The sequence below is a fragment of the Galeopterus variegatus genome, unplaced genomic scaffold, assembly GCF_000696425.1.
Source record: "Galeopterus variegatus unplaced genomic scaffold, G_variegatus-3.0.2 Scaffold326, whole genome shotgun sequence".
Taxonomy (NCBI): Eukaryota; Metazoa; Chordata; class Mammalia; order Dermoptera; family Cynocephalidae; genus Galeopterus; species Galeopterus variegatus.
The window spans coordinates 326,432-335,092 of NW_007726437.1; the positions used below are offsets into that span (position 1 = coordinate 326,432).

Genomic DNA, 8,661 nt, shown 5'->3' on the forward strand with positions numbered 1-8,661 from the left:
CCATTTGCAACAACATGGATGAACCTTGAGAAACTTATGTTGAGTGAAATAAGCAAAACATGGGGATAAATACCGCATGTGCTCACTCATATGTGGGAACTAAGAGAGAAAGGAAGGAAGGAAAGAAAGACCCCAGTACTGTGGTGGTCTTACAGAAGGAGGGAACATTCCTAGGGCTGCAAAGAGGAGTGGGGGGAGATGGGGAGGGGGGAGGTGGTTGAGGGACAATTGGGTGGGGACATGGGGTATAAAAGCAATTTCTGATAATTTGTATNGTGGTTGAGGGACAATTGGGTGGGGACATGGGGTATAAAAGCAATTTCTGATAATTTGTATTTCATGAATATTCATAATAATAAAATATTTTTAAAAATTTAAATAAACAATAAATAGGGGTTTTTTAGTATTAAAAAAATAAATAAAAAATAAATAAAAAAGAAAAGAAGGAGGTCCCAGGACAGAAGATGGAATGTTTTAGGACTAAAAGTTTATTTTCAGAACATGGGCTTGTTATTAAATATTTTGATTACTTTAAGAAAGAAGGTTAATGTTAAGTAACTGAAATACTTAAAATTTAGGGAGAAAAATCCAATCATGTGCCAGCTAATCAACAAACTGTTTTAATACACTTTTATTTACCGAGAACTTGTAGCTATTTGAAGAAAGCATAAAATTTTAACAGTTCACTTATTATAATTATCTGCAATTTTAGGAAGTGGGATTCATAAATTGTAAGTGGTTTAGATTTTCCTAAAGTGATCCTAAGTAGGAAACATTTAATATTACCTTCATCTTGTCGTAAATCTTGTTGTTCTTTATTTTGGTTGAAAGACCATAAATAAACCTTTAATATCCCTACATTTTATCATTGACATTTATGATATGTTTTTGTATATTTTGACAAAAAATACCAAGGTGGAAGGAAAAAGCTCCCTTGTATTTACAACTGTAATTAATGTTGACATCTTTATTTATGTATCACAAAATCTTGTGTAAACATATTTTAGTGGGGTCAGAAGACTGTTTTAAATAAATGTACCAAGACACCCTACCTACAGTGCCATTTAGAACAAAATAATAACATGAAGTAGACCAGCTGAGCACACATTTTGACAACATTTAAATAGCCCCTGTGGGATAAGGAGTCCCCATCATAAATTTGAACTCCAAACAATTGTTTAATATAAGAATTCCATTTTAAGGTGCTGAAGTTTCGCTAACAATTCTGAAAATCAAATGGATTCTCAGTTTATTTATGAGTTTTTAAGTAAGGATTTTCATGAAAATTTTATAACCACCACCTTTGGAACTACGCTAGACAATACTACTCTCTTCTAGATGTAAATGATAGAATTGGATGTTAGTTGCATAATACGTGAATGCCAAGTTCACTGGAGAGCCAAAAAGTGTTCAAATAATTGAATAACATGTTTTCTGCTGCACTGTAAGGATTCAGTGTTCAGTCACGTGCCTTTGAATCATATAACGTTTCCCTCACTTCTGAACAGAAGTGTAGCATTGCATGAGAGTTCATTTTTACAAACACAGATACTATGCAAGTAGCAGGTGGGGACTATTCTTTTCTTCCATATGTAAATCTTACATAGGCCTCAAGAAATGGCTGAATTATGACCATCTTGAAAATGCACAAACTAATCATTCCACATAAGAATCCAGGAAAACAAGCAAACATTACTCAGTCTCTTTACGAAATGAAGGAACCGAGGGACTTTCTCCAGTGGCAGACTGGAGCTCTGATTAACTCTCAAACTACCTATTCCTACTGATTCTAACACCTTAAAGCAGTTCCCTTCTGCTGGGCTCTTTCAAGAGAAGAAAGACAAGACCCTTGAGAAGGACTCACTATAAAAATGTCAACAAGCTCCAACCAAAATTCTTCTCTCAAATCCACCCTCTAGTGCATAGCTAACCTTATACTGGCAGGATCTTCTCCAGTTAGTCCAATATTGGGAGACTTGAAAGCGCCTCTGTTCCTAAATGTTTTTTCAATAACCTTTGTATAAATGGTGTGGTAAATCATCTACATCAGACAACGAGTTTGTCTGTGCACACGCGCACACACACACACACAGGGGTGACAGGACTGGGGGAGGCAACTGTCTGATCATTTTGCAGATCTTTTGAGATGAGTTGAGAACAGCAGGCTGTCACCTGTGACCAGCACAGAAAGATGCAATCCTGTTGACGGAATCGATTGTAACGTGTTTCTGTGATGAAACACGTGCTCAGAGAAAACAAAAAGGCTTAGATTTATCTTCCTTTGAGCTACAAGCCTTTGAACCTCTTTGGATGAACAGTCTATATTAAAAACCCCAAACGTCTGCTTTCTAGGTTGAACATAAATCCAAGCTACAGCAGACATCTCATAAGAGAAAGCAAGGTGGTCTAAATAAAGAAAGATGTGGCAGTGATTGCCTTAAAATACCATCGAAGATTACTGAAATATTTTGACTGTGCAAATCATAACTGTCATTTCCAATTTGGGCTTACTGAATTTAGCTAGAGAAGGTAAGACATTTTGGGAAGGTTACTAGGATTCATTGAGACTTACTTGTTCTAGGTACAATGCTAGAGCTTTAAATACATAATCTTCTTAATCTGCTTAACAATTCCATCAGGTGCCTGTGGTTAACAGCCTCAGAGATGTAAAGGGACTTCCAGAAGGTTTCCTCATCAGAGCTGGGTGGAGCCAGGGTTAAGCCCAGGTGACTCTATCTCGATAGCCTTGGATTTTTCTCTAGGCCTCCCGCCTGTGCTGGAAGTTCTCAACTCTGGTTCCACTGCAGAAGTATCCTTTGCAGGGCTTTTAAAACACAACTGGGCCAGCCCGTGGCTCACTCGGGAGAGTGCGGTGCTGATAACACCAAGGCCATGGGTAGGGATCCCATATAGGGATGGCCTGTTAGCTCATTGGGTGACTATGGTGCTGACAACACCAAGTCAAGAGTTAAGATCCCCTCACTGGTCATCTTTTAAGAAAACAAACAAACAAACAAAAAACACAGCCCCTGGGCCCCACCCAAGACCTACTCTATCTTGATATTTGGGGTGAGATTTTAGCATGTTTATGTTTCTAAAGTTGCACGTGATGATTCTGTTGCATACTCAGAGTTAAAAATCACCTCTCAATGGATTAATTTAATTTAAATTACTAAAAGTAGATTAGGCTAGAAAGATTAAATATTACAATTAGATTTTAAGACCTAGTCTAGCAAGCTGTAACAATAGTATTCATTTATATATCATCTAAAGCAGTGCTTCTCAGACTTTACTGTGCATATGGATGCCCTGATGATTTTGATAAAACGCAGATTCTGACTCATAAGGTCTGGAGTGAGGCCTGTGTCTGTACTTCTAATAATCTCCCAGGTGATGCTGACGTGGCTGGGGACCAAGAATTTGGATTGGGGGTTGTAAATATCTGCTGAATGACCAAGAGAAAAAGCTTGAGATTTTAATATTGTTTTTCAGAAAACATTTTTCAGAAGTCTCTGATCACTTCACAGGTAACTGGAAAGGTAGAATTTTGGTAACGGCACCGGGTCATTCCCTCCCATCCATCCTTCCTCCCCTCTGTGTGGCCTTGCCAGGTTGCTGAGGATATCAGAAGTTCTGTGACAGATATTTGGGTGTCAGTAATGTTTAATAGCCTCAATTAAAAAAATACTTGATTGAACTGAAGCTCATCATGTACTCTTTCCCCCCAGGTGAAAATTACGGTTCTTTGCACGGAAAGGAAAAACAACTGTCCAAAGTCATGCAGCTAGCTGGTCGATGGCCAGCTCTCCTGCAAGAAGAGTTTCTTCCCTTCTGACCTGACTCACTAAGCTGTCTTAAAAGTAAAGAATCAGTTTGCTTTTGTTATAATGATCACTGCTATCTGTACTACTCTGAAACAAAATGGCTTGATTAAAAAATGGTATTAGTCCTGCCCTGTAATTTTTTGGGTAGAAATTTTCATCAGAAATTTAAAAACCAGATCAAAAGGCACTAGGAAATTTCCAGACTGAAATAAGAAAATAGTGATCTGAAGAGAGAAACTTTTCTCAAATTACTGTAAACACTAAAACCTAGTACAGACTGGACGGTGATTAAAAACAATTATTTCAATTAAATTATTTGTGCCCATAGATATATATTTTCAGATACTCACTGCTATGTTTCCTTCTGGGAGTTTTGCTGGCTGGTCTTTATAAGGCATCTTCTTAACTTCAAAGGACACGAGAGATACAAGAGCATAGGGATCATTTTTTCTCTGAAAGCAAAAATATATATTTAAATTTATTCCCTATAAAGATTTTAAAAGTTATATTGGCAGCCACACAATTGATTTTCATGTTTTCCATCAAAGCAAAATTTCCTCCTTCCTTCTTTCTTCCCCTTTTCTCTTTCTTTTACCTTTTCTCTCCCATGCATCCATCCAAACATCTAACCAACCATTCATCCCCTTCCTATGTCTAAAGAAAATCCATCTTATTAATAAAAGACCTGTGTACAGTAAAATTAAAATAAAACAGAAAATTAGGGTCCTAAAAAGGACCAAGTACAAGGACTGATATAATTACTGCTAGTGAAAGACAAGGAGACATGGTGGATTATAAAATTCTTATTATCTGATAGAGGGAAATATTTTAGGAGAGAGGTACTAAGTTATAAAGAAATGTATCACATTTCATCATATACAAAAGACCTAAGGTTTCTCAGCCTTGGCACTATTAGCATTTTGGGTGGATTGGGGAGTTGGTGAGCATCATAAGATTTTAGCATCATTCCTGGCCTCTTCCCATGAGATGTCAATAGCATCTCCGCTCCAGTTTTGACAATCAAAAATGCTAGTTATTGCCAAATGTCCCCTGGGTAGCAAAATTGCCCCAATTAAGAACCACTGGCCTAGAGTGTTTTTGACAGAACTTTTCAGCAAAAGTTCTCTTTGTTGAATTGGTTCTCATGTTAACTCTTGATTAAAGTCAAAGGTAAAACATTCAAGAGGAACTTGGTAAAGCTGCTTTGAGAACTTGAGCTTCTGTGACTTTCCTCCATTTAACTCGAGACACTATTAGGTCTACCCAGTACCGTGCTATGTAGCTGGCTCTTGGTGCCTCTTGAGAGCTGATTGTTAAAATTTCAGGAATTTTGAGTGCCAGTTGTTAAACAGAGCCATTGTTAAAACTTAAATTATATAAATGTAGACTTAAGTAAATTATATTCCTAAAAAGAAAATATGTACTCAAAATTGAATATTTACTGATTATTTTATTACCTGTTACTTTCATCCATGTTCTTGATGTTATTTAAGTCTATTGTGTCTGTAATAGGAAACTATATAGTGGTGTGCTATGGGGCATTTCTTTCCAGCTCTGTGTGCAGTGATATCATGTTGGGAGCTTGAAATCAACCATGGTAGAGTATTTACCATGGAAACTGTTAAATGCTATGTATCAGAGTTTTGTTTCCTTTGCAGAGAGCAGTTTATTAAACATTTACCAGCACATTACCATCTATAAACCAATGTCTGGCCTCAAGAGGCCGGTGCAACAGTTTGTACTGTAATAAATTTGTTTAAATATTTTTACAAAGTTTATTTTTTTCCCATGGCTGAATTTTCTCTCCCTTCAGTAAATCCTGCTTCTTCCACATGAGAAAGACAGGCCATAGTATGTAACTTTTATATACTTAAAGTTACTATATCTTTGGCTTTTTCTTTCCTTCTGCCCCTTCACTCCAGGATAAGTAACTACTCATTGGGAAAAATGCTATTTTGGGTGCTATTTTTCAGATGTTCTGTTCTCTCTTGATTATTTCCATTTTAACTGAAAGTTGGATTTTTGTTTGTTGATAAATATTTTATGAAATTTGGAAATCTTTGCTCATAAAATCTTGTGTATACTTGGCGATTTCAATTTAATTTCCTTACCACTCTCACTGGTAGACACAGGTGAAACTCTAGTAATGAGATTCTGTGTGTAAGGATTATAATTACACACTCGAATGTGTGCCCATGCTCCCAAACCTCCAATGATGAAGTTTTCTTTAATCTCCAAGTTCAATTTAAAAAATTGACAGAAAACCATATTCTTGCTCGTGAAGTCATATCTTTGGTAAACAAATTGTGTGAGAACTACATTCACGCATCAAGTCTAGATGGAAACCTTTTCTCTTACCTGATTCTGCACTTATGAATGTGAAGTTTTCTTAATGCACAAGAGATGGGATCAAGAAGGTAGGATATGGAGAAACTTGTTTCTCTAGGGGAATTTTCTTTCACCTCTTCCCTTTACCCCTCCTGCTATTGGCTACAATTAGATTCTTCACATTTTTTATTCCTCACCAATCTTCACTGTTGTTTCCAGTGGTTCACAAACCACTGTGCTTTGCTGAGCTTCAGAAATACCTGGGATTGGTCTCAGAGATTCTGATTCAGTAAGTCTGGGATGAGACTGTATTTTGACATATTTTTTGGAAGTCTCACACTGTTGTTTACTTTCTTATTTTTCTCTATTACTTTTCTTTCCAACTAGATGATACAAAAATGGAAGGTGTATACCATGGAATATAATGTTTATATCTTCCACAGGCCCTCGAACAGTGTGCACAGGGGACCTTAATCAATACTGGATGACTGACCACATGAATGGTGGGTGAATAAACACATCTAATGGTTTGGCCATTTGACAATTCTCCCACCCCAACACCACCCATTTGATAGCACCTCATTAAAGATTTGATTCTTTCAATTATTGAATTGGACACCCCTCCCTGCCCTTTAACTAGATGAGGAAGTTCAGGAAATTGTAAGAAAAGACAGTGATATAAAATAAGAGCTGAAGTTCGGGATAAGGGATTATTGAGGTGATCTCATTTCTTCTGTCTAATCGATGAAAACTGACACATCCTGGAGTCTGAGCAAAGCAGGTGGTAGGCAGATAGCCTGTAAACACTACAACTCATAGATGAATCTGTTGTTTTAAATTTATTCTCTAAAAGCAAAGTTTCCTCCACCTTTTGCAGCAAAAAAAAAAAAAAAAAAGCATCTTTCTCATTAAAAAAAATGCTGTGGAGCTCCGAGGAATGGGAAATGTGGGGTATTAAACCATGATCAGCTGGGTCAGCATCAAAGACACATTAGTCCTGTGGTTGTAGGTCAGAGATGTGGTTGTAAGTCAATGGTGTGGCACAGGTGAGTATTTAATTCATGAGAAACAATTATGGGCAGAATCATAATATCGATTTCATGTTCAAAGTTCAATGCTCTCAGTTGTGTTCTTTACAAAACAACTATATTATTCTTATGTTGAAATAGATCTCCTCTTCCATTCAGCAATCTACTCATGTAATAGCAATCACTGCCATATTGCAGACAATTAGGACTGAAAAACCAGTTGGGGTTAATATCCCTTGACAATACCTTGGACCTTCATCATGTCCCAGCTAGCTATTAATCTTCAGAAAATGTCCTTTTCTTCTGTCATTACAGTGTCATTTAAACCGTAGTTTGTAGCCCACTGGCTGCTTCTATTAGGTACTTTTGCACAATGATTTGTTTATGGGCCTGGTGCTAATAAAAGCTACAGAATTGATAACAAATAGGAGAGTGAGGCTTTGAGTCACTTAAATACCAGGTGCAGCTGGCAATGTCAAAAGCTCTCCCTCTCCCATTTTCTGGCTAGCTCCTTCTGAATAATTATTTTTAAGCATATATTCATTTTATGAGCCCATGTTTACCAGAAACCTAACAAATAGGAGAGTGAGGCTTTGAGTCACTTAAATACCAGGTGCAGCTGGCAATGTCAAAAGCTCTCCCTCTCCCATTTTCTGGCTGCTTAGTTCCTTCTGAATAATTATTTTTAAGCATATATTCATTTTATGAGCCCATGTTTACCAGAAACCAAGCCTTGGGGGGGGGCAAAACCTCAGCAGTTATCGGTAAAACTTGCAATTGCAGAGCAACAATCAGAACAGGGCATCATTTAAGATTAACCTCAATAAAATCTTTTCCTGACCAGTTTGCACGTTCAACACATGGACACAAACAAACATAACGCAGCAAGTCACGTCAACCAAGAATTGCTAACTTTCTAGCCTGGATTAGGAAGGTGGAAAAATGTTCACCTCTTGCTGGGTCGTGTGACGAAACTATTAAAAGAGCACAATATATAGTATATTCTTAGGGGGAGAGAGAGAAAAAAAGAGAGAGGGAGCGTGAGCGAGAGCGATAATTCATTCCTCCTTGGTATTTAGCTTCCAAGACTGAAATAAGTAGCAACTGTGGAAGTACAAAAGTTTGAGCTAAGGATAGGGGTAAGCACAAGGTGACTTGTGCCGCTCTCTCCCCTATCTCTGGGAGGGACTCTTTCCTGGAAGGGCTTCACAGTGTCATTACAGATAGTTCTGGTCTCCCTCTACTTGTGCTAAATATTTATTGTCTTGAAAGTCCGTCAGTTACTATTGACTTCTTCCTTTAACAGGAAAATGAAGGTGTAATGTTCTCCCCATTGGCCTCCTGCTGAAATAGAATGTTATGCAGAGAAGTGAAGCACGCGGGCTAAGGTAATCATTTCCCCCTGGACTGCAGTGTTGTAATATGAGTTCTGCTTCACTGAAAAGTTGTTCTTCCTCATTTCAGTAGGAAGTGATGCTCCA

At 37.5% G+C, this 8,661-nt stretch overlaps 1 protein-coding gene across 1 annotated transcript in view; it reads right to left on the bottom strand.

Annotated features, from left to right (window-relative positions):
• Nucleotides 1-8,661, bottom strand: part of ITGA8 (integrin, alpha 8) — a gene marked incomplete at its 5' end in the record, with an annotated part of 186,133 nt that overhangs the window by 9,743 nt on the left and 167,729 nt on the right. The window contains one exon of the mRNA XM_008567535.1: nucleotides 4,175-4,276. Coding sequence (XP_008565757.1) covers nucleotides 4,175-4,276 — 102 coding nt within the window. The remainder of the gene's footprint in view (nucleotides 1-4,174; nucleotides 4,277-8,661) is intronic.